This window comes from Clytia hemisphaerica, unplaced genomic scaffold, assembly GCF_902728285.1.
Source record: "Clytia hemisphaerica strain Z4C2 unplaced genomic scaffold, Clytia hemisphaerica genome assembly, whole genome shotgun sequence".
NCBI lineage: Eukaryota > Metazoa > Cnidaria > Hydrozoa > Leptothecata > Clytiidae > Clytia > Clytia hemisphaerica.
This window is the reverse complement of record NW_027103728.1, coordinates 803,908-831,871: the sequence shown is the minus strand read 5'-3', so window position 1 is coordinate 831,871 and position 27,964 is coordinate 803,908. Positions and strand designations below refer to the sequence as shown.

The 27,964-nt window shown below is 35.0% G+C and overlaps 1 protein-coding gene across 1 annotated transcript; it reads right to left on the bottom strand.

Moving 5' to 3' along the window:
• Positions 1-36: 36 nt before the first annotated feature.
• On the bottom strand, positions 37-27,686 carry LOC136804933 (ubiquitin-conjugating enzyme E2 E3-like). The gene is made up of 6 exons (XM_067061463.1): positions 27,447-27,686; positions 5,470-5,520; positions 5,120-5,252; positions 4,676-4,720; positions 2,619-2,721; positions 37-461 (listed from the first exon to the last, which is right to left on the bottom strand). The coding sequence occupies exons 1-6, from the start codon at positions 27,572-27,574 to the stop codon at positions 364-366; spliced, it is 558 nt and encodes a 185-aa protein (XP_066917564.1). The 5' UTR covers positions 27,575-27,686; the 3' UTR covers positions 37-363.
• Positions 27,687-27,964: the final 278 nt, after the last annotated feature.

The following is a 27,964-nucleotide window of genomic DNA, read 5'->3' as shown; positions in this document are numbered from 1 at the left end:
CATTCTCGCACCAAGAATCGAATAACAAAGGAATAATTTAAAAAGTATAAAAAAAGTTCATTGTTTTTTTTCAAAATACGGAATATTTAAAATTTTAACATTTCCTAATAATAAGTTATAACTTCTTTTAAATTATATAATTTGTGACTGCCAAAATGTCTACCTCTTGACAGAAGTACAATCGAAGGAACAGCAACTTTTTGGATATTTCCAAAAAATTAACAAGCAAACTGTATGTACAATGTTACCTTGGACTTTCGTATCTTTTTTTCAAAATTGATACCTGTAGGCTTGCATCGTTTCTTCTTTGCTTCACACGAAGCGAATAATTTCAACAACAACATTTTTGTCGTACGTGAAGAGTCAAGTAGCGTAACGTCGCGTCCATTCTTTGGCAATTTTGTTGTGTTGCTCACGATCGTTGATGTACTGTTGTGCAATACTTCCCACTAACGGATCCTCTGAAAAAATATCAAATGATAACATTAATTTTCTTTTATAGGAAAATTGTAGGAGCATTCATAATAAAAAAGACACAAGAAATTAAAGGGATAATCAGATGGTTTGAGATATTTTGCCTATAGATAGCTTCAAGGATTTTAGGAAAAACTTCTAAATTTTTCGGTGTACTTATTTTCCTAACTCAAGTTATGCCACAATGAAATTTTGAACCTTTGCTTGAAAACAATAGAAAAAAGTGTGAAAAGTCCCTGAAAAGTCCCATTTTGCGAGATTTCAAAGTGGCATAACTTGAGTTAGGAAAATAAATACACCGAAAAATTTAGAGGTTTTTCCTAAAATCCTAGAAGCTATCTATAGGAAAAATATTTCAAACCATCTGATTATCCCTTTAAGAACATATATTTGAAGTCTGGAATGGTTGATTTTCCAGAAGATTAGAAGATAAAATAAGAATATAAATCGGATCAAAAGCCTACAATTGACTTTTCCAGCAAATTTTCGTGCATAGGGGGAAGATGGAGGGAGTTTCTAAACATCGACCAGAAATTGCGACCACGACCAGCGACCACGACTGGCGACCAGATAAAGTTGGGTTATCGAGTTTTTCCTCTTTCTCCACCGTAGAGTCTTTCTTTTATGATCATTTATTTATCGAATTGAAGAGTAAAGTTCACCCCTGTCTCACCTACAGTGATTATAAAGCCACGTGCAAAACGTGTAGAGCAGCCATTTCAACGCTCTGGGAGCTTGAAAGAGTTTCAATTTCTACCCTTTTGTATTTTCGGCATCAAATTAATCAGTGACAAAATTTGTGCTGGAATTTATTTAGGAAGCTTTATATTTGATCATCAGATCATTATTTTGTCCAAATAAGTCATTTTGACAATGTAAGGACAATAGAATAATTGATGAGATTGATATCTCTAAAACTGGCCTTCCCAGCTTTTTCCTACTGACAATTTCTATCTATTCATACTAAAGGCATCTCATTCGGTACAATTAAAATACATAAAGTTTACAGGCATCACACTTAATCTTAATTGCCATGTCAATATTTTTGTCAAAAAGTGTCACTTTGTCTAGAAAATGACTGGTAACCAGGGGGGGGGGTCGGTAGTAAAATCTCAGACATAATGACGTTTACTACGGTGGTGGTGTGACGAAAAATCAAAAAAAAATTTTACTACCCAGGGTAGTTAAATACTAAAATGGGTGGTATCTATGTGTTAAATGTTGAAAAAATTTTACTACCTGGGTAGTTAAAACTGGTAAAATTAGCAAATTTTAGCTATTTTTTGTAATTCTTTTAATTTTCTGGATGACTTTTCTGAAAAAATCTGAAAATTTTTATAATTTGAAAAAATTTTCTGTTGGAAAGTTGTTTGCTGCAAACAAAAAATTCTCGAAATTTTTTGTCAATATAAAAAGACTTTACTTGTAAGGGAAAAACATTAATTTTTGCACTACGTGAAAAATGTGTCACAGAAATAATCATTTTTTAGCTTTTTTTGCAAAATCAGTCCGAAAAGCAACCAAAAAATAGGTGGTCTCCATGACAAATTGTCCCAAAAGCTTTTACTACCAGGGTAGTAAAATACCTCTTCCAAGAGTCTGGGTGGTGGTATGTAAAAATTCGTAAAAATCCTTTTACTACTCATATATGTCTAAGATTTTACTACCGACCCCCCCCCCCCTGTGGTAACGTCAAAAGTCACTTTTAGTATTCTCTAGCTAGAGTAATTCTCAGCCACGTGCTCAGTGGTTCATTTGAAAGCCACATCAGGACTCGATTTGGATGTTCTCTACGGTGGAGAGAGCAGGTAAACTCGATAACCCAAATTTATCTGGTCGCTGGTCGTGGTCGCTGGTCGTGGTCGACATTTCTGGTCGATGTTTAGAAACTCCCGAAGATGGAGGATATATTGTCTAGTCCGGAGACGTAAATTTGCTCTGTTTGGGGGTGGTTTTTAATGGTCAAAATGCTCAAAATAAGAACAAACGAGCCTCAACAAAAACTGTTAGGTTCTTACAAAAAAAGAGTACTTAGCAGTATCCATGGGCCAATTTAAGCAAGGTGATCTAATATAATTTACTGAAGAGAAACTCACTAAAATAAATACTCTAGGGAGGAAGTAGAGTGGAAAAAATCAAAGTACCTGCATTGCAATCGGATAGAAGAGCGATCAGAGAGACGAGGACTTTTGAAATGGTGAAAGCTGGTGACCACTTGTCTTTCAAAACGTCCAAACATATCACACCCTGTGAAAAATAAAGAGTGAGAATTAAAACAAAGGTCAAAGGTAAGGCGAATCAGTAAGGTCAATACTAATGATCCAATGCCTTTCCAGAAATAACAACTGCAGAAATTCCAAAATATCGACGCAGATGCAAGCTTGGATTGAAGAAAAGAAAATATCAAATGGAAGTATACAATGAAAAGAAAGAAAAAAAAAGGATTCAAAAAATTTTAAAAAGGTCGTCGAAAATTAAATGATATGGAATGAAAATGTTTCTCAGCATAAGGGGTCTGGTATGTGGAAGTTCAGATTTACATATGTACACGACATACACTTTGTGCTCAGAAATATGTAACCTCCGCACAACTCAATATGGATAAATCTTTTTGGCTATTAAAAAAGGTTTCCTTTGTACAGCTACAAAATAATTTTCAAAAATCAAAGCCAGGAAAATTAAATCTTTCATGATAAATCTTATATTATATTATATTATATTCATAGAATTATATTTCACAGGTCTATCGACCTCTACGAAATAATTTTAGATTTATAAATTGTCTAATTCTTCATCTGTCGTCCAGTCGTCAGAAGATATGGACAGAAGAGAAGACGTTGTTTTGGTCTTTGTCCTAGATTTTCGAACTAGGCGAAGGTTTGTTCTAGGGCTTCCTCTTACATGCCAAACGAAATCGTCATTTTTTGAATTCATTTTTTTCGCCTTTTGGCACATATCTTTAATGATTTTTCTTTCGTTGATGGTGAAGTCGTCTGTGATGCTAAAGCCACCAATTTCATTGAATCGTTTCAGCTTATGCAGATTTTGCATTATCCGTTCTTTTTCCTCTATACTTTTTAAGATCAACTTGATTGGACGCCAATGTAGCCCTTTTTGGTTTTGTCCAATGCGATGATGGTGGGACGGTTTGATATCTTGAACGCCAATGTTACCTAGTATACCTTCAATGTCTATTTTGTCCTGTTCCTGTTGTTCCTCTTTGTTGTCTACCTCTAATTCCACCATTCCATGTATAATAATATTTCGTTTTCTTGATTCGATGTCTCTTTCTTCATTCTTGTTTTCTTGTTGGTGTTCTCTCACTGCTGATTTGAAATTATCCTTGTGTTTCTTAGTTATTTCAGCGTATGTTTTTTCTGATGTTTTCTCTATGTAATTCGTCGTTTGCTTTATTTCTTCTTTTATAATCTGCTTGGTTTTTATTTCAAAGTCAGCCATCTTATTGGTTAAGATGTTTTCGATATCGTTCTTAAGGCTGCGGTTCTTGGCTAGCTGGTTTTTGAGCTTTTTAATGACGTCGTCCTTCTTCTCAATCTCCCTCTGCATCATATGATACGAGTTCTCACCTATTTTACTCATTAGAGATCGCGTTATCCACACGCAATTCTGACATAGATATTGTTCGTTATAAGTGTTGGCAAAAATTTGCAGCTGATAAAGCGGTAATTGTGTGCACTCGTAGTGTACCATGCGGTGGCATTTTCGGCATTTTAGACGGTTTTGGTCATCGTCATCTGAGCAGGAGGTGGGAGTGCATGTTTGGTTTTGTTTAGCTTCTTCAAATGGTTGTTTTTCTTGCTTTTTGTCAGTTTTTTCGTTCATGTTTTTGATTTTGCTAAATTTCGAAAAATCTTGATAAATAAGTTTCGTCTATCGTTTATTTTTGACTTTTATCGGATCAAACTGGTATATAATTCATGTTGTCGTTTTTTGTAAGCAGATCGATGTTGTTTTAAATAATAAGCATATAATTGGATAAAACTTATCCAATGATTTGCTCGTGATTATAATTTTCTCCCAAAACCAAACAACAAAATAATTATGAACAATCATAGACTATAACAAGGTCCTAGAAATATCTAAGAACATTATATTATTACTTGCTGAGAACGTTAAACCAGAATTTGTGATTAAAAACAGCCAGAGAGTGAAAAGAAATGAAATTGTTGAAGAATGTTACCTGACTGTTTATATTGCAATGATAAATACGTGTCTTGAAGATCACCTAAAGTAATAAGGAGGATGAAAACTACCGAGAATGGTATTTAAAGGGTGTTATGTCTCAATATAAAGTTAGCAGCTAAAACAAGATTGAAACAGTTTATAGCCTAATTCGATTTCGAAAATACTTTCTTTATTTTAGATAATCAAAAGCACTTTATGGATGTTATTTTATTCGAAAAATTGTGAAATTAAGCGACTAAATTTTCACACCAGTGCCCGCCCTACCTCTTAGGCAAAGAACGTCGGCAAGCTCATATAGTGAGGCTGACTTTAAATATCCTATTCGTGCAATTTGAGAAATACTTTAGTAGCAGTACTGAGCATTGTAGAAGTTTGTATCAACAAACGAGAAAATTAAACTAGTCGGAATGAGATCAACTTAGATGGAAAATAAATGTACCTTAGGTGGTTTGAAAGGATAATCTGACGGAAATGTAATGTCTAAGAAGAAGATACCACCAGAATACGGTGAACCTTGTGGTCCCATGATGGTTGCAAGCCATTCATGTAGATTGTCACCCTTTGGCGCAGCACTAATATAAAAGATAATGCAGAAAATGAATTTCAAAATTGGTATTAAATACAGGTCAACAATTGATTATGAGTTCCTAGATTATTTCAGTTTTTTCAAAAGACTATTTTCAAATGTTATGACTCATACTGCTATGTTCATGGTTTTATTTAATAAGAAACTGTTGTGAAAAGTCAAATGCCAAACTTTTATTCTGTTAAAAATAGCAAAATTCATACCTGCAGTTGGGTGGAGGGTCTAGAGAAATTTCTGCAAGTTCTTTCTTTATTCTGGAAAGTAAAAAAGTAAAGTCATAAAACCTCACATAACAGATATAATTTTTTCACAAATAAAGGCAATCAGAGATTTTTTTCCTGGACTGTAACAGAGTAAAGAGTGTTTGGAAAAGATTTCGTTCATATCCAGGATCTTGACGTCTTCTAAAGCTATCTTGACCACTTTTTATTTCATGATGTACACTGAGTGAAAAATTATTAAACTAGAGAAGAATAGCTGGTCGGACAGGGTTAGTTGGGGGACGTTGAGCCCAGAGGAAAAGAAAAATACACACTTTGAAGAAAGATCCTTTTTGTTCCTTTTTTTATAACCTTGATTTTATCATCTGTGAAAATATAGCATTTTAAAGCGAGATGTTTTGAAAAAGGTACGAATCTAACATTCTCTCTACAAATTATGCCTTGAAATGTTTAAATTAGAGTTTTAGTACGAAAACAAATGAAAATTGTAGATAGAAAATGCTTAGTTTGCACTCTCTCTTTTTTAAAAAGGGGGATGTCAAATTTTTTAGAGGTCTTTGTAGGGGGGGGTACCAAGATTTACCAAAATACTGGCCGGGGATGGAAATGTAGGCTGGGATCAAATAAGAAACGGGGGTTTGGATATTTTGGTCAATTTAATCACATACAAATGGCAACAGTCTGTTTGAAAGTATAAAATATATACCAACAAAACACAAAAATGTGCATCATGTTAATAAAAACGCTAGTTATAATGGGTGTATATATTTCTTTAAATCTGAAAATTTTTGGGTTGATGATTTTGTACTTTTGGTCTGATTTTTAACCGATCTGGGCAAAGACTGTAAAAAGAGAGTAATGCCTCAATACCAACATCACATTTACTATAACGGATAACCAACAGTGATTTAAATCTCTGAAAAGGTCTATTAATCAACATGACATCCTGACTAGGAAAGAGGTATATACATTCAAAGATATGGAGGGTGGAAATGCAAAAAAAATCTATTTTAATGTTTATGTCTTTAAAGATAGTTCCAGAGGTCATATTATGCTTACTACTGTCAAAATTTGGAATTGTTAACCGGTTACTTTTTCGAAGAGGGCTACACGGCTTTTTGCGCAATGCGATTGGTTCTTTTTGCATGACGACGGGCCTGCACTGCACAGAGTTACCTATTGTCAGGAAAATTCATTGTGACATATAGTAGGGGGCCAAGCCTGGGGTTCCGTGACATCTTTTCTACGACCTAACCATTTTTAGTCCATCCAAAAGAACATGACAGTTCTCAAAGCTCAAAAATGTATCTTATATATATAATATATTATTATAATATACTGTTCTTTCGGAAAGGACTAAAAATGGTTAGGTTGTAGAAAAGATGTCACGGAACCCCAGGCTTGGCCCCCTACTAGTAAATTTTCAAAGGTAAATGAACACTGCGTTGACATTATTTGTCTCATTTTTCATATTTGACCTTGAAAATTAAAACAATTTCTGATCGCTATTTTTTCTGGATTAAGCGCAAAAAAATCAATCAAAGCTAAAGAAAACGGTTAACAAATACAATAATGACCGGTTTCTTTGGCTGTACTCTACTGAGAAATATTGCCCTCTGCCAACGCAACGACCTCAGTTCGGTTGTTACTTAATCTTTTTAATGAAATTAACACTTTCAAAAACTATGAGAAATTATCTTAATTATGAGTCATAGATGAAAAATTTATAACCAAGTCAACCTTGAAGACTAACTTGAAGAACAACTTCTCTAGAAAAAGGCACATTAGGAACATTTGGCGAGTTCCTGTACGCGGCCGCAATCAAAAAAATCATAACATCACTCATTGAAAAATGGCGTTCGTGTCTTTTCGCACTTTCTTTAGCCTAGACGATGTAGCAAACATAGTAAGTATAAGCACACTGTGCTTTTAATTAGCTGTAACTTTTTTTTGCGTCGGAAAAACTTTTTCAAACTTTCAGCGATGATTGACCAAACTGTTACAATGAAAATTATCCAGCGCATTTTTTATCTTCTTACCTTCTTTATTTTCAATGAAGCACTCAAAGTTTACTGAAGGTAAGCACATAAGATATTCTTATAATTAATAATATTCATTGAAACACACTTCGTTGTGCGCTGCGGTGGAGTGCATGACGTAACTCGCGCGGCAACTAACTCGCCTTCTGTTGGAAGATCATATTGGGTATTTTGGCGTTACCACCCTCGAAGCAGCGGGCGCCTTTGTCTTTCCGCAACTCTTTCCACCAATTTAGATGTCCTTAACAATAGATACAAAAGGGCGCCATAATCTTGGAAGATAATTTGTTTTGATCTCCGGCTTCGGGAAGTAATAATTCTTTTTATTATTTTCGATGGAAAATGGTAAGAAACTTAAGTTTACAAGTGTGATTTAGTTTTTGCTGGCTTATAGAATGCCAGTATCCTGGATGGTTTCCCTAACTGAAAGGTGTACCAGGGAGAAGACACCCGCCTAGATCCGTGCACCACCGGTAGGCTATCTCCCGGAAATTTTGTCGGCAATTTTGCCGGATCTCAAAATACATCAAGCAGAATAAAAAATAAGTGTGAACATCTAGTGAACAAAAAATATTAATACAAAAAAATCTGAATTTCTCCTTTTAAGCCCCTGTCAGCAAATTTGTAATTCATTAAATTTGCCTGCGAAAGGTTAGCTTAGTTAGGAATCTTTAAAAAGCTTGAGAGTCAAGTCAAACGCATTTCACAGAATAATTTCCTATCAAGTGAAATTCAAGGTTTTATGTAGTAATATTTTTTGTTCCCAAGCAGCAGGTCTTCTTTCAAATGAAATAAAAATTTTTTGATTTCGACGATTTTTTAATTGCTGATGACGTCATCGATGGCGTCATTTGAGCTATTTTCCTTTATAGCTTCTCAAATATTGATTTTCAGGTATATGTTATGATATTTTTTGGAATTCTTGGATAAATATCTTTCATTTGAGCCATATGTCAGCTTCTAATTTTCACTTTCATTTTCAAGCCCCAGCAAAAGTGATGACGTCGCATGGGGACCATTAAAATGGTCAAAATTTTTCTCACTACTCGTTTTTGTGATCTTATAGACCTAATTGATCATTTAAAAAAGTTACTTTGCTTTTAACAAGTCTGTGCAACAAAGAACATTGTAGCTCTCACTAACATCAAACTTTCAAAACATGCAAACTGGAAAGCAGTAATTATCACGTCACACATTCTTTCCTGTGCAAGAAAATATTAAGACCCCTGTTTTGATATACAAGGTCAAGCCCAACAACATGTTAGTAAAAGCTGCTGTAAATCAGATCAATGTTTTGATTTGATCATTTGGGGCAGTTCTATTCCCATGAGAATAATTTACTGTCAGCCAAATATGGATTATTTTTGTACCTTAGCTGGTAATTTTTCAGCTTGAGTTTATGTCTAATGTTATGGTTCTTTGAAGTGCTTGTTCTAAGAGATGAGCGAATAAGATTATTTTTAGTTTTCAAGACAAGCAAGTTTAATCTTTCTTTACAAATTACAATTTAATATAATGTCAATTAGTATATGTAATCACATGATAACGAGTAGCCTGGATATCCAAGCTCAAAATTTTAGAAAAAATAAGTTTTACCTCAGCCAGACAAAGTTCTAAAATTATAGAGCTTGGTTCACCTAGAAATCAGGTGAACCCCTGTTGACAGATTTTTCTGCATGAATCCCATGGCTGCAAATAAATATACGCACATAATGACATGCATAATTTCAAGATGGTACCCCAGCAGTGATAAATCAATTTAGAATGGCAGCCTTGACCATAAAATATAGACAGTGTGGTGGAAAGTCTGTTTAGACAAAAAGTGCAAAGTGAACTTTGGAGAAATTTTTTTTTCAAAATCCAACCCAAAACAGCAATACAAAATTGCCAAACAGAAAAGAAGAATTGAAGCAAAATAAAGATGAAAGATATACCTTTTTAGTTCTTTACACGATGCAACCAAGTTATTAAGAAGATTAAAACAAGAATATCTAAGCAAGTAATTGAAAAGAAAACAACCAAAGCAGCGTATGCGCCTTGCTGATCGCCCGCGCGGTCCACCTAAATATTTAGGCGTACTCGCATAATTTATATTATACGCGCGCCACCATTCAGATCTCGGATTCGCTTGGACCAACCAATAAGAATATCCGCATAATCATCCTCAGATAAGAATGCAGACGATCTAGGTAAACCAGACCGTAAACATAAGAAATATCAAAATCAAAAAAAAGTTTACGGGCTGGATATCCAGGCTAGATAACGAGTGCAATTAGAATATAATTGCACGAGTGTTTTTTTTGTTATTAATTTCGAATAATTTGAAACAAAAAATTCACGAGTGCAATTTTCGAATTGTACAAGTTATTATGTGATTACGAGCTAATCGCACAATGGCTTTCACTACTTTTTCCCAGTTAGGAAAGTCAATTAACTGAAAATACACTGAGAGTTTTATATTTTTCTCTTCTCTCTGTGTCTTTCTTTTATTGTTGTTTATTGATTTTCATCCTCACAAAATAAATTTCGAATGCAATTAAAACGTTCGATGCAAAAAAAATGTAAGAAAAAACATCAAAATCAATTTTGTCAACATTGGCGTGGCATTGAAGAGTGTGATTAACGATTAATTGCTCTCTACAGGATGCAATTAATGATTTAATTGGTCTCTTTGAGGGCGTGCTAAATAAGAAAAAATAACCCATCGTGCGATTATGCATGTAATTTTTATATTATTAATACTTTCTTTGTGCATATGTTTTGCATATTTTCAATGCAATCTCACCACAGCATCAATTCGGCCATCATAATTTTTGCATACAATTCAATATGGCGAATGGAAAGGCAACACGTGCGTTTGCGTAGGGTAAAATGGCGAAATGCGAAAATCGATTTTGGCAAAAATTTTTTGAAAAATGATCCTACAAGATTTGACTATATCTTTTTATTCCATGAAGAGATTACTTTCAAATAAAAAATATATTGACAATGAATGGGTAAGCTTTCTAGAAATCCAAACATAAATTGCATAGCTTTTACCAAAAAATAGCACTTTAGGATCAGAAACAGTTAAAAACCAGCTTTTTCCAATTTTCTTCGAGTTACAGGAATTAATTCATTGTTTGTTTTGATCTGAAATTTTCAGTAGGGATGGCAAACATGGTTCCCTTCCTCATATCAGGGGGGTCCGAGGCGGGGGTAAGACTAAGAGAATTAAAGTTTCTAAGTAAAATCTTAATTACCACCCAAAAAAGTGCCTTTTTTTGTCTGTATCTTCAAAATAGATAGTCCCATCCTTATCCCTCCTTCAGTAAAGCTTCCTATTATACCTTTTGTCCTTCAGAAAAACCAAAAATATTGGCCTTAATTGCTAGCTTTCAGTTCATGTAGCCAGTGGTGTGACCCCCTGTATTTCTATTTTATTCTGCGTGGGTTTTTTAATAGAGATGTCACATGACTCAAATCCCGTGCGCAGTCTTATTGAACTAGATAAAGCGAAAGTGAAATCGCGCAATCTGATTGGATGAAAAAAGGACCGTGGGAACTGGAACCGAATGGAGTTCTCTGGAATTCTCATTCTAGAACAAGATGGAGGCGAGAAAAGCACGTCTTTTGCTTTGGACAAAAGGTTTTAAATTCTGGTTGATTTTAAGGTTTTATCTTATCTTATCTCATTTATATACTTTAATTAGTAGAGGCTTCTTCAATGTTTGGGGAGGGTAAGTCTATAAAAGTTATTTGTTTTTCGGTGGAAAAAAGTGTTTAAAAAAGCATTTTTTGTGCTCAAGGTTTATTTTTCTTCGTAAATTTCTGTCTTCAATCTTAAATAGATGGATGAGTATTTGACTGATGGTTATGATTCTTTTACAGAACATAGTAAAACTATTCAGGAACTTGGACCTTTTTATAGAATTACAAAAAATCTGTTAGTTCTGGAGATATATTGAAAAGTTTAGACATGGGTAGTTCGCGTTCGTTTTCGCGTTCCCAAACCTAGCCTGGATATCCAGACCCTAAACTATTTCACTGTCTAGTTTTTTTTAATATTTTGTCTCTGGTTTACGGTCTGGTCGAAGTTGTAAATTGGTTGTTACTCACCATTCACAATAGTTGGACATCAACCAACAGGATCACTTCTTTATTTAATTATTCAACTAGAAGAACAATGTTAACAGATTCCGGCCGGACGAATCTTGTATTGATCGACATATTTGTGATCCAGTGTTGTACATCGTGTTGTAACATAACGTAACGAAACATAAGTGTGTGTGTCTTGAATCTGAGACCAAATCAATCTCAAAAGTGTTTCTGCATCAATAACACAATGTCAACAGAAGTTTAATGTTCAATACCAACAATATTTACACTATGTACATTTGGCGGGTCTTCTTATTGACTTGGAAGGCCAGCTTCACCAGCCAAAACCTTCATCAATAAGGAAGCAGATGCTGTAGATTTGGTTAAGCAATCTGCCAGTTGTTTTGAGGCAGGAACCCATTCAATCGTAATGAGTTTGCCTTGAATCATTTCTCGTAAACAGCAAAGGTCAATCATAAGACCTTTATCTTCAACAACTGTAGATGTGTGAGCAGTGTCTCTCAATGATTTACTGTCTGTTATACAAACAGTCGGAAATGTTGATTGTTCTGAATCATAAATCTCACAGAGTAGTGCTTTAATTAATGATGCGTGTTCTACTGCTTCCTGTAGCGCAAGAGTCTCGGCAGCAAGTGGACTTTTCACAACACGTTTTACTTTCTTTGAAGTCCAGACAATAGGCGCAGAGTTTCCATTTTCACCTTTAATCAGGATAATGAAACCTCCTTGAGACTTAAATCCTGGAAGATTGGCGTGTGATGCGTCACTATAAGCATACAACGTTGACTTTTTAACATCACCAATATTAGGTAAGTGGATCTGAGCAGTTGAATTTTGAAGCTTGCGAAGATACTTGTTCGCTAACCGTATGTCATCTGTTGTACCATCTTTAACACGATTACTTAAATCACACGACGCAAAAGCTAAATCAGGGCGTGTTTGTTTTGACACCCATTGTATCTGTCCAATTAAAGCTTTCAGTTGTAACTTTTCCTCTTGAGTAAGATTACGTTTTGATGTATCTTTCAATTCAATAGGTTGAAGTGTCTTAATGTAGTCATTTGATGCATTGCTACAAACTCTCCTGTCTGGTTGATGTCCAATCCTAGGTACTGGAAAGTTGAAAACGATTCTTTGCTTAAATCAAATGATTTCTGTACATGTGATACAATTTTCTCATGGAACAGGCGTGTTCCAGCATAGAAGAAATCGTCGACATGACAACATAAAACACCTTGAAGCTTTCCTTTGTTTCTCCAAAAGAATAACGCTTGGTCATATTTGCTTCTTGTGGCACCAGCTTTAACTAGTTCCTCAGCAGCTTTAAGATACCACGAGCGAGGGGCATCATTTAAACCGTAAACAGTACGTTTCAATTTCCAAAGTTTTGAGGTATTCGCTTCTCTTGGCGGTTGAATGAATACTTCGCGATTAATTGGACACCCTTGCAGAAAGCAGCTTTAATGTCCATAGAGTGTATTTTCCACGAATTGCTCACGGCAATTGTTGATACGAGACGAAGGTTTTCCTTACAGATAGTTGGGGAATCAGTACGAACTTCAGTATTGATTTCCTCAAAACCACGAGCGACTAACCTTGCTTTCACGGTGTTGGTGTCCTTGTCAGATTTCTCGGTAATAACCCATCTGGTCGATACTGTCTCTTGACCTTCATTGTCAACCTCTTCATAGACATTGTACTCGGTCCATTTCTCTAGTTCTTTTTGTTTAGCTGCTAATACTTGAGGGTTGTTACTGGAACTGTAAAGGACTTCTTCTTCAACTGGCTGCCATTGAATATTTTCAAAATCAACGCACTTAATAACACCCGACACTAAATTTTAACATTAAACCAATGTTTATTCTTGCCATTAGCTTTTCCAGCACGATTAACAGCGATAAACTTTTCTTCCTTATTGGTATCTGGGTCAATGAACAAAATTTGTTGTCCAATACGAGGAAGCTGAATTCGTTGAGAGTTACTTTTATTTCTACGATCAGTCTTTTTCTTATCTCCCACCGGATGCGTCGTTTCAACTGTTTGGATCTCTGGTATCTTTTTGTCAGGTTTAGTAAGCTTAGGTTCTGCGATCGGGTTTTCAACTGGAATCATAACTGTTTCATTACTAACAATATCGATGTCTAATAGCTCTGGAATGGGTACTTGTGGTTGTTCATCTTCATCTGGTACGATAAGTATCTCCTTTGGTAATGATCCCGACTTTTCCTTATTTGCTTTCGTCAAATGGCATGGACTTACTCGTAGAACACTTCCTCCGTGACGCACAACAACAACTTTTCCGTCAATTCCGATAATGGTACCTGGACCATGCCAGTCCTTGTCTGAATTTCGTTTGTAATAGACTGTATCTCCATTATTAAACTCTTTGCTCGTTGTTGTTCGTGTTTGACGTGATAACGCTGTTTTGATTCTTTTACTGGATTCAGCTTGGATAAATGCCCTTCTAGCAGAGTGAAGAGCATTCAAATGTTCAGCAACAAATTCACTTGACGTTTTCGTTCGAAGGGCTGGTAACTGAGATGTTAACGTGGACGGAAGATTTGGGTTACGGCCGAAGACAAGTTGATTAGGACTGTATCCCAAGTTGTTGGACAAAGCATTTTTCGCACTTACAGCCCAAACAAGTGCATTCTGTATGGAGCACTGAGTATCAGCAACAATTTTGTGGATCATGTTTCCTAGAGTGGCATTATGTCTCTCGACTACCCCATTTGACCATGGTGATTCAGCAGCTGTTGAAGCTATCGATACATCTAAAAGTTCTGCTACGTCACGAAGCAGTTCATTGTTAAACTCTCCTCCATTGTCAGCAAAGATTGATTGTGGTGAACCGAAAATAGCAACCCAGTGTTTCAAGATTTCGTCAACTATCACCTCCTTGTGTTTAGATTTGATGACGGACGCCGCAGAGTAGCGAGTAAACAAATCGATCATATGAAAAATAATGTACTTTTTATCGTTAATTGTGATGAACTTTAAATCCATTGCAAGGCAACCATTAAATTCCTTGGAAAGCGATAACGATACGACAGGTCTGGCTCTGGCTTTTCGGTAACGGGTACAAACATCACATTCCTCTGTCACTTGATCGATAAGTCCCAATAACTCGTCATCTTTGATTTCTGCATCTTTTACGATAGTTTTCAGTTTTGTGGAATCAACAGGATGTCCAAACTGTTTATGCAGCTTAACAGCAATAGACTTTTTCTCCTCTTTCGACTTTGTGTTTAAATCATTTATTGTAAGATATAACTCAATTGGTGCTTCAGGTGCGATATTACGATTGACAAGAATCTGCTTTGGCGAAATAGGAATACAATAATGTCCGCTTGAAGTGTGTTGAAGTTTTATCTCTGTACCGAAAAGAGTTATCGTGTCTTTAACAAAATCAAGTTGTCCACCGGCTTCCTTTATACTATGCTTGGAAAGTAAAAGAGGTACCTCACAGTCGACTACATCTGTAAGGATATGCCCTGGTTTTCCACCGATGTTAATAGGAATGTTTACTTTCTTCAATGATTGATAAACTTGACTAGGACCGAATTGATACGACTTCTTACTTTTTGTTTCTGTTACGTCTTCGCGATTTGGTAACGAATCGAGATAGCAATTTAACCAATTCTTTCCACATACATTTGAAGGGCACCCTGGATCAATAACTGCACAACTTAATGTTTCTGATACCATCTGCTCAAGAAAACATAACTCGACTCCACTTTCTTGCGTAAATAATTGGATTTTCAAATGTTGTAATGATAAGTCCTTTTTATCTGCATCCGGACAGTCACGGTAGTAATGATAGATTGAACCACAAATTTTACAACGAGTAGGGTTACCATTTTCATCTGGACAGTTTCTATAACGAGTCGATGACTGTGCTTGAGGAGCGCGACTGTCCTCTTGACGGGATCCTCGATAGTTAGCTCCTCCACGTCCACGATATCGATTAACTCGAAAATTTCGTCCTCGATTAGCAGAATAATTGTTACGAGAATAATATGCTTGTTCATTTCAACTAAAATATCTGATGTATCTTCAGTCGTTTTATCATCAGTCGTACACGAATCGTAAATAGCTTTAATCTGCCGTTTCATATCATCATACTTCAGTTCTGGAATAGTGGCTCTGGCTAAATCACGTTTACTTTTTGGTAAATTAGCATTTTTCAACAATTGATAAGCTAGTACTGGCGATGGTAACTCAATCTTATAAGTTTTCAGTTTATGATTGAGTTGTTCAAACTGATTGATATATTCTGCGATATTCATACTCGTATCTCTTTGAAACGTTTCGAATTGTTCGTATGCAGTAAACATTGCCTGATCTTTTGACACTGCATAGAGTTCTCTCAATTTGGTTATAAGCACATCTAAACCCTCTTCGACATTTAGCTGTTCTTTCGTTAATGTTGCACATGCTTGGCGAACCTTCGGGGATAAACTGAGATACAACACAGGTCCCTGTTTTGTTTTAGCTAAATCAGTTACTAACTGCCACATTTCAATTTCATGTAACCAATGTTCAAAGTCTCCATCTTCGGAGAACGGGGGCAATCCATACTTTTGCCCTATCGAAACAACACCTGCCATTTTCAACAATTAACCACTTTAGTTTATACTGTTATAACAACCAAAGTTCATAAACTTTATCACACTTTAGTAACCAACCAATAATATCTTTACTGCAAAACCACCGAATGCTGCTACCATGTAAATTGGTTGTTACTCACCATTCACAATAGTTGGACATCAACCAACAGGATCACTTCTTTATTTAATTATTCAACTAGAAGAACAATGTTAACAGAAGTAACTCGTCTACAGGGATATCTGTCCCTGCATATGCGAGTGTCTCTAATTGGTCAGTACGCGCCCAGTCACTGAGCAGAATTTTCGCGGGGTTTGTGATATTTTTTGATGCGCGCGCATAATTTATGGAAAAAGCTGACCTTGCAAAAAAAGATAAACAAATGAAAATGAAAGCGCACGTTCATTTCTAAACAAAATGGCTGATGGAAAGGAGCCTTTATGAATGTGGCTGACGTTTGGATATAGTTTAAAGTAGTTTTGAAAGTTTATTGAGTTTGTAAAAGAGGTTTTATGGTAAGTAATAATTATGTGTGGTCTGCCTGGGTTTCCACAGTTTTGAGATTCTGTCAACAAGGGTTTACTCACAGACTGTGTCATTCAAAACTGTATCAGACTTTTTTAGTTGCACCAGACTCTAAAATTTTAGAAACTTTGTATATTGAGATAAGAGTGTTTTTTTCTGAAATTTTGAGTCTGGATACCCAGGCTATCCCAAACCAAACACACGTGGCAAAAAGGTCTACATTACTCATCTTTTGGCTTTGCAATTTGTGAAACGAGTGCGCGACTCTATAAATATTTTGCTTGCAAATTGTGAATTGAGCAGCTTTTATACATATACACTAGCTTTTACTGACAAGGGAAGTAAAAAAAAAGAGGTAGGAAAAATAGAAAAAAAAGTGGGATCGCGCGCATCATGCGGGAGGTTTGTACCTTACTACACTTTCCTTGCCTTAAACAAAGGTAACAATACAAGATATGATCAAGATTGAGTATAAATTATTGCGAAGCGAATGTACATGAGCGAAGCAGTTTTGCTATCGTGTGTGCGTACCTTTAACTATCCATTCCTTTCAACTCTCTATAAGGCAGGAGATGGGAAAAACGTTTCGAATCTCCGAGTTGCGCGATACCAAAATATAAAGGAGATAAATTACAAAGGATATTCACCGAAATGGTAACTCAAATTACCTCCGTTATATCAGATTTGACGTATACGTCAGAATTATACGAAGAACGAGTAAACCCTCCGTAACCCGTGACGCCAATGTTTAGGAGATAACAAACACGAAGAACGTCCCGGGAAATGATAAAACAAATTACCTCCGTTATAGTAAATTGATATTATTTGAATTTATTGCAAAGCGAAAGTGATGCCATTATGCTTTTTCAAAAATCAAAACAAACATGGAAGGTTGTTGCTAGCTATTCTCTTTTACTTTGTTGTCTTTGGTGCTCATGCTATTAATGAGTTGAATTGGATCAAGATTTTTGTATGATTGTCACAAGAAATGGCTTATGTTGTAGTGTACTTATCATTCTTTCCTGAATCGAATGTTTTGTTTCCATTTTGATGGTTGGAAAATGAGAGATGCCAATTTCTTGCAAAAAAAGGACAATTTTGTAATTTTCACTGACTTACTTAGGTCAGTTTTCACTCAACCTTAGATCAAAATCTTCTTCTTCTGCAATATTGACTTAATTGAATTAGAAAAAGGTGAACCAGGGGAACCAAGAAGAACGGAGGTGAACTCATCTGGTAAACCGGCTGAATCGAGGTGGAACCCAGAACCCAGATTCTGCACAACTTCTTACAGTACTTTGAAATTTCCTTTGTGCATTTTGAACGTGGAAAAACTTTGTTGTCAACACACTTTTGACAAGCCTTTAAAACATGGAAAATTTTTTGTTGTCAACTATAAAAATTTTCCTCCACATTCACAGTATCTGTTTAAAATGTGAAAAACTTTTGTTGCTTATATGAGAGTTAATTAATTTAATCTTTACAGCTCACCCTAATAGAGACTTATACGCATACATAGTTTTGCGTTCTTTTAAACCACATGTACCGTGAGATTGGGTAACTTGCATCAGTGGAGGCTAACATGCATAGCCCTCAAATGAATGATCTGAACTGGTCTTTAAAATACAACTACGCAGCTCCGCTCGCGCATCTTTACTCTACAATTTTTGTTTTGATTTAAATTTGTATTTTAATGACCAGCCAGGTCTTTCATTCCTCCACTGATGCTAGCAAGTTACCCAATCTAACGGTAGTAAAATTCCCATGATAAACAATGATGAATAATGAATCTGGTACAGTCACTTTCTGTCAGTTACATCAAAATGCCTCGAAAATGTCAATATGAAAATTGCGTAATCAGAGAACGTATGTCTCGCTCATTATAAAAAGGCTGAGAGAAACTTTCAATAATTGGATTGTAACATCGAGTTAAGTCTCTTTTGTTAAGTCACCAGGGGGTAAATAAAACAGACCTTGATACATTTATCGTTCGTTTCAACTCGACGATTCGTTTAAAACTCAGCCTCCTAAATATTTGGGGTAGGTAAAATATGCACAAAGAAATTCATACTTTTCAAACCCGGCGAATCTTTTAAAGAAGAAGCAAACAATAAAATATCATTACCCTTTCCAAATAAGGACAATCTCAAATCAATGTCGCCTAAGAAAAAGTTAATATTTTTGAGGAAAAAGTGGAAAATTTACATAATTGGCCATATTATAATCTTCATTTTTTATCTAAAGGTTGAAATTTTGAGGGTTGGTCATAATTGATGGCTTATACCCAAAAATGAAAAAAAAACTTGAAAAAGGTTTGTTATTTGAGGTTAATATGACAATTTATAGACTTTTGTTAACCTCAAAATATAGAGACGCCTGTTGAATTATCGGGGAAAAAGTTATTAGGGAGTCATCAAAAAGGCTTCAAATATCAAGCTTGTCTAAAAAAGGTTAGCGATTTCCCACAAGAAAGGTGCAATTCATGAGGTTAAAAAAATGGTAACAAGTAACCTCACATTCTTAACCATATCTTCTGCTAGCCAGTGTATGAAGTTATGGGACAAAAGTAAAATGAAACTAGAAGCTTAGCTCGATAGGGTTTTTATGAAATAGACAATCTTTGCTCTAACGTAGGGTTAAAAATTGAGGTTAAAATTAAAACTCTATGTTAAGGAATGTGAGAAATTTGCTTTTCTAATTGATCTAAATAGTTCTATTAAAGCTACAGGAACAAAATTACATTTTAAAAGTTTTCATAAAGTAACTAAGCTAAAAAAATGTGAAATAGAACAAAAAGGTTCTTAAAATGAGGTTAAACAACCTGAAAAAGTAGGATGTTTTAGCTTATACCTTCAAACATAAGTGTTTTTGTCAAAAAACAACTGAACGAAAAACGTTTAAGGGATATTACGATAAAAAGTTAACCTCAAACATTTTTAATTCAGACTTAATTAAGACTTAATCTTTACTTTTAAGCGCAGTATTGATATCAAAAACAGATTTATAAGTCATTAAAGTATACAACAAAGAATTAAAAAACCCTATAAGCCCAATTCACAAATAACCTCACTTTTGGTACCCACCCAAACTAAGATATTAACCTCATTTTTTTCTATCTAACCTTGTTCCTCAACCATTGAATAATGGATCCCACTATTTCTATTACACAACTTTGCCTTTCTATGCAGGATATCTGAGAGCTTAGAATCAACCCATTTCTCAGGTACTTGGGTCTCTCAGGTTAATATACCAGTTAACCTCACTTTTTATACCAAAATATAATTTTTCATGTTTAGTTGTTTTTGATAATAGGTTACTGTTTGTCTGATATCCAAAATTAGACTGAAATATCATTGTTAAAACCTCACAATTAGGGTTTTTTTGTGAAATAACCTCAAATTTTACACCCTACTTGAAATATTAACCTCATTTTTCTAGCCTACCTTGTTGCCCAATCATTAAATAGTAAAACCCAATCATTTATTTTTGCTTTAACCTCACATTTCATACCAATTTTGGTCTATCTTTAAGGACCATTAGGTTAACCTCAGTGCAAGTTAACCTCATATTTTTAACCCTACTTTGACCAAGAATATCTCTTTAAATTCAACACTTAACCTCTATAATGTATATATCATTGTGAACCGGAATAAATTTTGAGTTAGCATGTGAAGTAGCAAATAAAAACAAGTTAACCTCATTTATTTATCCTTTGTTAAAGTCAAAAAAGTTCTTTTGAAAAAGTTAGGCGATTTTGGGGGGTTTTGACTTGAGATGGTCCATAAATCTCTTCAGTGGCGAGCGTAGTCTACTCTGACGTAATTGTAAAATTTATGTGATGGTAGTAATGTAATGTAATGTAATGTTGTTTGGGGAATTTTGAAGTTCTCTGGAATTTCGATTGCATTTATTCAGGTTGATTTTTTATGACTTCTAATGGTACTTTTTCTAACGAGTTTGATTACTCTGTTCTCACACCTATGTCTTTTTTTTTCTCGTCCTTTTCTGTGATTACTTTTATTTATATTTTTAAAGACAGGTAAGAAGGCATATTGATGTAACTGTCTTTCGGGGTTGTGGATGGCGATGTGTGATATGTTGTTCTTTGATACAGTAAGTTGGTCTAATATCGAAATCCATCTTCTAATTTCAACACCCTTCTTTAGAGATAGGAACAATAGAAACTGAGGAAGGTCGGAATTGCTGATTGACTTTGATTAGCGCGATGAGAGGAAAAATCTTTAGTCTATCAGTGATTTCGACCTTCTTATTATTCCTATCCATAAAGAAGGATGTCTAAATAAGAAGACGGATGTCGACATTAGACCAACTTACGGTAGTTAGGGTTTGTTCTTCATTTTGTTGCTTTTTAATAGTTATTTTTCTTTCTTTTTTAGATGTCTGGAAACATTAGATTAAAAAGTCTCTTTTCTCATTTTTGTTGGCATTCTTTTTCAAATGTGGAAACTTCAATCTTGAACTTGGTATTTGTGTTTTAAATGTGGAAAGCTTTTTTTGTCAATTTGGAAATTTTCTTCCATGTTTGACGTCTAATATGGAAAACTTTTGTTGGCAACTTGAAGTTTTCTTCCACTTTGGGCGTTCTTTTAGATTACAAAAATGTTTCCCATAAGATATTTTTCCCTCCTTGCAATCTGTTGGAAATTATGAATTTGGAATTGCTTTGTCCTGTTTTGTTTCTTTTTTTTTTTAACATTATTAGTTATATTACTGTATGATAATGCAAAATGACTTTTTTGAAATTATGAAATTTTCCTTGGTTCATTTTATGATATCCTCCTTTTTGTAAAGGTGAAGCGTGATGCTACAAATCAAATCTGTGTTTTGACTGGACTCACCAACCTTTATAATTATAAGGGTACAGTTTGTTTTTATTTACTAAGTTCAAAATGCCCTGAGTGTGTTTAGTGTTTTCATCTTCTTAATATTTTTGTTTCTTTAAACTTTTTTGCTATTTATTCTAGAAAATGAAAAATAGAACGGTTGAAGCTTCATTTTTCTCAATGAGAGATAATCTACAGATGTCATTTTTACAGAGACAGTCGGAACCACTACATAGAAATGGCAACTATTGCCTTAACGGTAAATATATCCCGAACGGGAAGGTGAAAATAACCCAAAAAGGAAACTGTTTCCAGAATGAAAATTTCATCACTTTTCTGTTTCCCGTTTTGATCAAGAACTTTTCATTGTTCCCGAACGGGAAGTTGAATTTTTGTAAACAAAGCAGATTTTTGTTTCCCGATCGAGAAGAAGTTTCCAAATCGGGAAGTTTTTATTTAGGAATGGGGAAAGTAGAATTAAGAAATGATTACCCGGTGGATTTCTTAACTACCCGGTGAAAGGTATTTATTTACCCTCTTTTACAATAGGCATCAGTTAGGGGTCACTCACAAATTGATTTTAAGTTCAAATAACGTCATATGACGTTTTGATAGCTAAACACACACCCACCCCACATAACGTCACTCAAAAAAATCTGGTACTTTGATTCTTTTTCTTCAGCCAAAACCTCAAAACCAACACTAACTCATGCTCAGCGCCATCACAATATTTTCGACTCGAGTGTTGCAACCAACCAACCAAACCAACGCGGCTTTGACCATTGGTTTCTTAGACCCGACTTGCCCAGACTGATAAAGCTCGATGCTTGCCCAAAGTACTCGTTGCTTCCAGCTGGAGTGTGACGCGTGCAAAAAATGAAAATGTTTCGGCGGACAAATAGTTTTTATATTTAATAAATATAATGGAGAGTTATAATTTTGGATTTCAAAGTTATTTTATCATGAATAAATGAATATTTCAAAATTACATATTGCTTTTCTTTTTTATCCTCCACGCACAGAATGAGGTTTGTCAGTCCTTAAAATTGTTCTTCGCACCAGTTCCGTATTCTTTTCCGAGACTTCCGTATTTTTTTCCGCAGCTTTCCTTTTATTTGATAATTTTCGAGGTGCTCTTCGCCTAATTCCAACAGTCAACAAAATACAAAATGCAGCGATCAAAGTCGAGCCGTCGTTATACGAACTTAATAGACAGGCAGCTGAGGTCACAAAAAAATTGGATGGGGTGCGAACAATCCCAAACCACTTTTAATAGAAAATATACAACCTAAATATCTAGAAACCATCAACCGGAGTTGTTGAAATTAATTACCGGACGTGTCCGGTAATATTTTAGAACCTGATGACGTCATGCGTGCCCATAGGCTAACTGAAAAATTTTTGAGAGCCAAAATAGACATATTATATACCGATCGAACCGCTTTTTAACGTAGATTAAGAAAATGGTCAGTAACCATATCTGTTAATTTAGCTTTAAAAAGTTAGAACGCTTTTCCTTTATGTCCGTAACGTCGATTTTACCAGTCCGAGACGAAAAAAAATCAAAAATTCAAACTTATCAAAAGTGAAATCTAAGACCGCCATTCGAAAGCTCTCAAAAATCGATATAGAAGACTTTTTAGTGGATATATATGATTTCTCAACCTAACTTGAGAAAATCGATCCTAAAGAAAGTGTAAATATGACGTCATCAAAACTTCGGAAGCTTTTAACTTTTTATTATCAAATTTTCAGACATAGTTACTGACCTTTTTCTTAATCTACGTCAAAAAACGCATCGATTGGTATATAATATGTCTATGCTTTCTTTCATAAAAATTTTCATTTTGCTTTTGACGTCATCAAATATGAAAATAGTTTCGGACGCGTCCGGTAAATGTTTTCAAACTGTCCGGTTGATGATTTTGTGTTCAGAAAGGTCATATTTATTGAAAACAACTGTTTAAAGTTTGCTTGCAAACTTTGTAGCTACTGCACTTTTTTATGTGACCTCAGCTGCCTGACTATAACTTTTGAGGGGTCTGGTTTCTCTGGTTATGGTTTGACTGTTTGTTCTGTACTTTATATCATTTCACTTATATTTTTTATTCTTTCATCCATAAAAAATAGAAAAGAGATCATATATTAGATGAAAGCTCTATCTCAAAATCGATGTTTTTTATAACCCATTCAAAGCGTCATCCTACCTTGACCCACCCACCCACAAACGTCATATGACGTTATTTGAACTTAAAATCGATTTGTGAGTGACCCCTTATTTACCTTCCACGACCATTTCCGGAGTGCGCAGAGGTCACATTCCCAATCGGGATACTGGTCAACTTCCTGATTCGAAAACTCTATCCATTTCGGGAAGTTTCTCACCTTCCCGTTCGGGATATATTTCCCGTAAAGGCAATAGTTGCCATTTCTATGTAGTGGTTCCGACTGACAGTGTTTGTATGTAATCAAAATGTTTTGCTTGCAACTTGTGAATCGAGGAGGCTCTGGAACGCTTCGCAACTTTTATACATATACGGCTTGTTACGCACGAGCGAGCGCAGCGAGCGAGTGCGATTCTTTTGGCAAAAGCGCGGGAAAAAAAGCTGATATGCGGAGTGATAAAATCGATTTTTACCCTTTTTCAGCCTCGTTTCCATTCAGACTTTCGTCGTCGTGTGCAACTGTCTTAAGTCCCAATATGGAGAATTATCGCCTGTACCCGACTGTCTGTTGGAAGCATTACGTAATGGATTTTTTCCAAATCTCTTTTTAAATCGAGCTCCGGCGTGAAAAACAGTATGATGTTTTTCTTACGACGATGAATACGTCATTTCTTCGAGAAACGTCAAAGGAAAATATAAGTATCTTTCTCGATCGGGAAACGTCGCTCGGTTCGGAAGCGTATTGTTGATCGGACCATACTGCCTTTTAACAGTCAAAACAAACATGGCGGCAAAAATAAACAACTGGTTGCTACCGCTCTTTCGCTATTTTTCTTTGGTTTTTATGCTTTAATGACTTGAATTGGATCCTGATTTTTGTGTGATTGTTACAAGAAATGGTTGATGATGAAGTTTTCTTATTATTCCTTCCTGAATTTGATGTTTCGTTTGGTTTGGCATGAGAGATTGATGCAATCTCTTCTTGCTGAAAAACAGGATATTTTATCCGGTCGATATTTTATCAACTTTCACAACAAACTAACTTCAATTTTGCCCGTATATTTACACAAATTCTAACAAGGCAGTTGACTGAATATTTGTGGATAAATCTGACCATGCTATATTTGAAAAATTAAATACTTGCGACATCAAAAAAGTTTGAACTCACTTTTTTATGATGGTCAGATGGTAGATGCGGCACCCAAGGAAATGATTGTGGTTGGATATGAACTGGTTAGCTTTAATGTAAAAATTTAAACCCAGAGCAAAATTTACTGATTGATGATTGATGTTTTAAAAATGCAACGTGGAAAACTTTTGGTTGTGAATTTGGACCTTTTCTTGCACGTGCGTTTAAAACATGGAAATCTTTGCTGTGAATTTGGACATTTTCTTCTACGTGCGTTTTAAACATGGAAAACTTTTGGTTATGAATTTGGACATTTTCTTGCACGTGCGTTTGAAACGTGGAAATTTTTGCTGTGAATTTGGACATTTTCTTCCATGTGCGTTTAAAACGTGGAAATTTTTGCTGTGAATTTGGACATTTTCTTTCACGTGCTTTTAAAACATGGAAATTTTTTCTGTGAACTTAGACATTTTCTTCCCCGTGCGTTTAAAATGTGGAAAATGTTTGTCGTTAACTTGACATTTTCTTCCACATGCATTTATGATTTAAAAAATGTAGAAAAGTTTTGCTGTCAGGCAAAAATAAAAAAAAAGTAGTGTTTCCGGAATGCGGGTGAAGGAAAAAAGCTTTGATGCGGCCGGCCAGAAAAAAATTTTTTATTTGATTTTTTTGATGACTTAAGGTTAAGTAATATAATATATAAGATCATTGAAATAGAACTTTAACAATAACTTTTATGTACAAACAGTATGAAGTAAGCCCTGAATATACTAATGTATCAACTACTAACTAACAAACAATTCTTGATCTACAAGTGGGAATATCTAACCAAACTACTTTTATAGCTTAAATGCTCCAACTTGATTTTTTTTATAATGAACTATATAGATGAACCCATAGTCTGCGGCCAGATCAGAAAATTATTATTTTTCACCCGGTTGGTTTCAAGAAACGCTACAATTTTTTTATTTTCGCCTCAATTGAAAATTTTTTTAAGCAATATCCTGGCATGAAGACTTTTTTTCTTTTTGGAAATTTTGGAAATTATGATTGCCAATTACTGTATGTGACATTTTTTGCTTTTGCAGCATGCTTTCGAAAATTACAAAATGCCTTCTGCTAGGGAATAATTTTTTCCTTTCGAAGTTCTTTCAGATTATGAAAATGTTTCCCAGTATATATGAGATTTTTTTTCTTCTTTTGCATTACGTTCACCTGTTCTTTTTTTTTTTGGACTTTGAGCTTCATGTTTGTTCTTATTATACCCAATTTTTATTACTTTGACCCCTAAATTGATTGAAATTGAGTAGTTTCAGGCTCAGCATTGTTCTTAAATTGTTCTTATTTTTTGGCGATTTTGAGTCTCGTTGTTCTTATAAAATTGTTCTTATATTAAAAAAAGTGTATGTTTGAAATTATGAAATTGTTTCCCTGTTTTGAAAGTTTTTTACTTTTTGACATGCATTTCAAAAAATATAACTTTTGGATAACTTTTGGATGCTATAATTTTTTACCTTTTTTTCAAAATTTTATATATTTTACCTTTTCTCCAATATTTTATATATTAAACCTTTTTTCCAATATTTTATATATGAAAGTATTTGCAAAATATTTCATCTATTTTGAAAATATAAATTTTCCTTTGCTTTCTTATTGGGCTTTTCCAGAAAAAATTCGTTCATGGGGGGTGGAGGATATATTAGTTTTTCTGTGATCTACCCCTGGACATTTCGATTTTTCACCCCCTGGACACGTGTTTTACCCCTGGACACGTGTTTTACCCCTGGACAAGCATCAAGTTGACCCCCTGGACACAAATATTTACCCCTGGACATCGCAGATTCACCCCATGGACATGGCAGTTTTTCAGGGTTTTTTCAATACCCCTGGACAATATATCCTCCACCCCCCATGAGTGTTTTTTTTCTGGAAGAGCCCATTGTAAAATATTCTCAATTTTTGATGAACAAGATCAATTTTTGTAGATATACATTACCCCCTGATTTAAGAAAACGAGAAAAGAGAAAAAGTATTTTAGGTTGAAATTTTAAGATATTTGAGTTAAAAAAAACAGTTTGTTTTGAAAATAGAATCAAATTTCTTTTGGTTCACCAGAGTTTGTACATGTTTAAAATGCATTGATAGAAATTTTCCTTGCTCTGACGATCATGAAAATTACCAAAAAAGGTTTGTTCACCATGCAAATATCGCGAAAATAGCCCAAATCATGCCTCGAATTATTTCACCCAAACGGCTGGGTACAACTTTTTAAAATTGTATCATAAAATGGCTAACTTTCTCATTCCCGGGAAAACATGCCTGCCCCGTCTCCGGGATATGTTTGCTTCTAGGCGTCTCCGGCTAAAATCGGTGTTAAATCTACTTTTGTGGCGTTTTGGTCCTTTTCCGTTGTACACTAGCAATCGGAACGTTTCGCTGGGAATAAGGAAATTTAGCAATCCTACGGTATGTAGTGTAAAAAACCTTTCGCTTGCGAACACGAGATTTTCGTATCGTGCGTAACCCCTTTTACAATTGATAGTTTCCTTACCTTCCAAGTCCAATCTTCTTCCTTGATTCTTTCTCTTTCTTGGTTTTTCCATCAGGTTTTGCTTCAGATTTTGGGGTCTCTTTATCCGCCATTTTGTTTGTTTTTATCATTGAGTACTCAGAAAACATATGTCAAAAGTACCCAGGCCAAAGCGGAAGTTAAAGTTCAAATCTAAAAAACTTGGAAAAGAACTACACCATTCTTTTCGTGTCTGTTTTCTGAGTAAAAGAGAACCTGGAAGCAGTCGGGTTCATCTTTTCTACTATGATCTTATAGTCAGAAGTAGTCTTCTCAGCTATGTTAGAACCGACTGAAACTGAATCCGATTTTTTTGCTCGCTCGCTATTTTCGCGAGTTTTGGCCTCTTTTGCGAAAGTTTTAGCCAAGCAAGCTCGACGTCCGCTAATGCCTCTTACTCGAGCGATGAGTTTATAACAGCCTGCCACCGAGTGCAGAGCAAAAAGACATTCTAGTAAGAGCGTCGAGCTCCCAGAAAATCGAAGTGGCTGCACGCTTGA

Excerpts from the sequence above, each read along its gene's own strand:
- LOC136804933 (XM_067061463.1), bottom strand. The coding sequence starts at position 27,574 with ATGTTTTCTGAGTACTCAATGATAAAAACAAACAAAATGGCGGATAAA. Across the intron at positions 4,721-5,119 it reads ATCCTTTCAAACCACCTAAG|GTGATCTTCAAGACACGTAT; the intron begins GTACATTTATTT and ends TTATTACTTTAG. Across the intron at positions 2,722-4,675 it reads ATTGCAATATAAACAGTCAG|GGTGTGATATGTTTGGACGT; the intron begins GTAACATTCTTC and ends TATTTTTCACAG.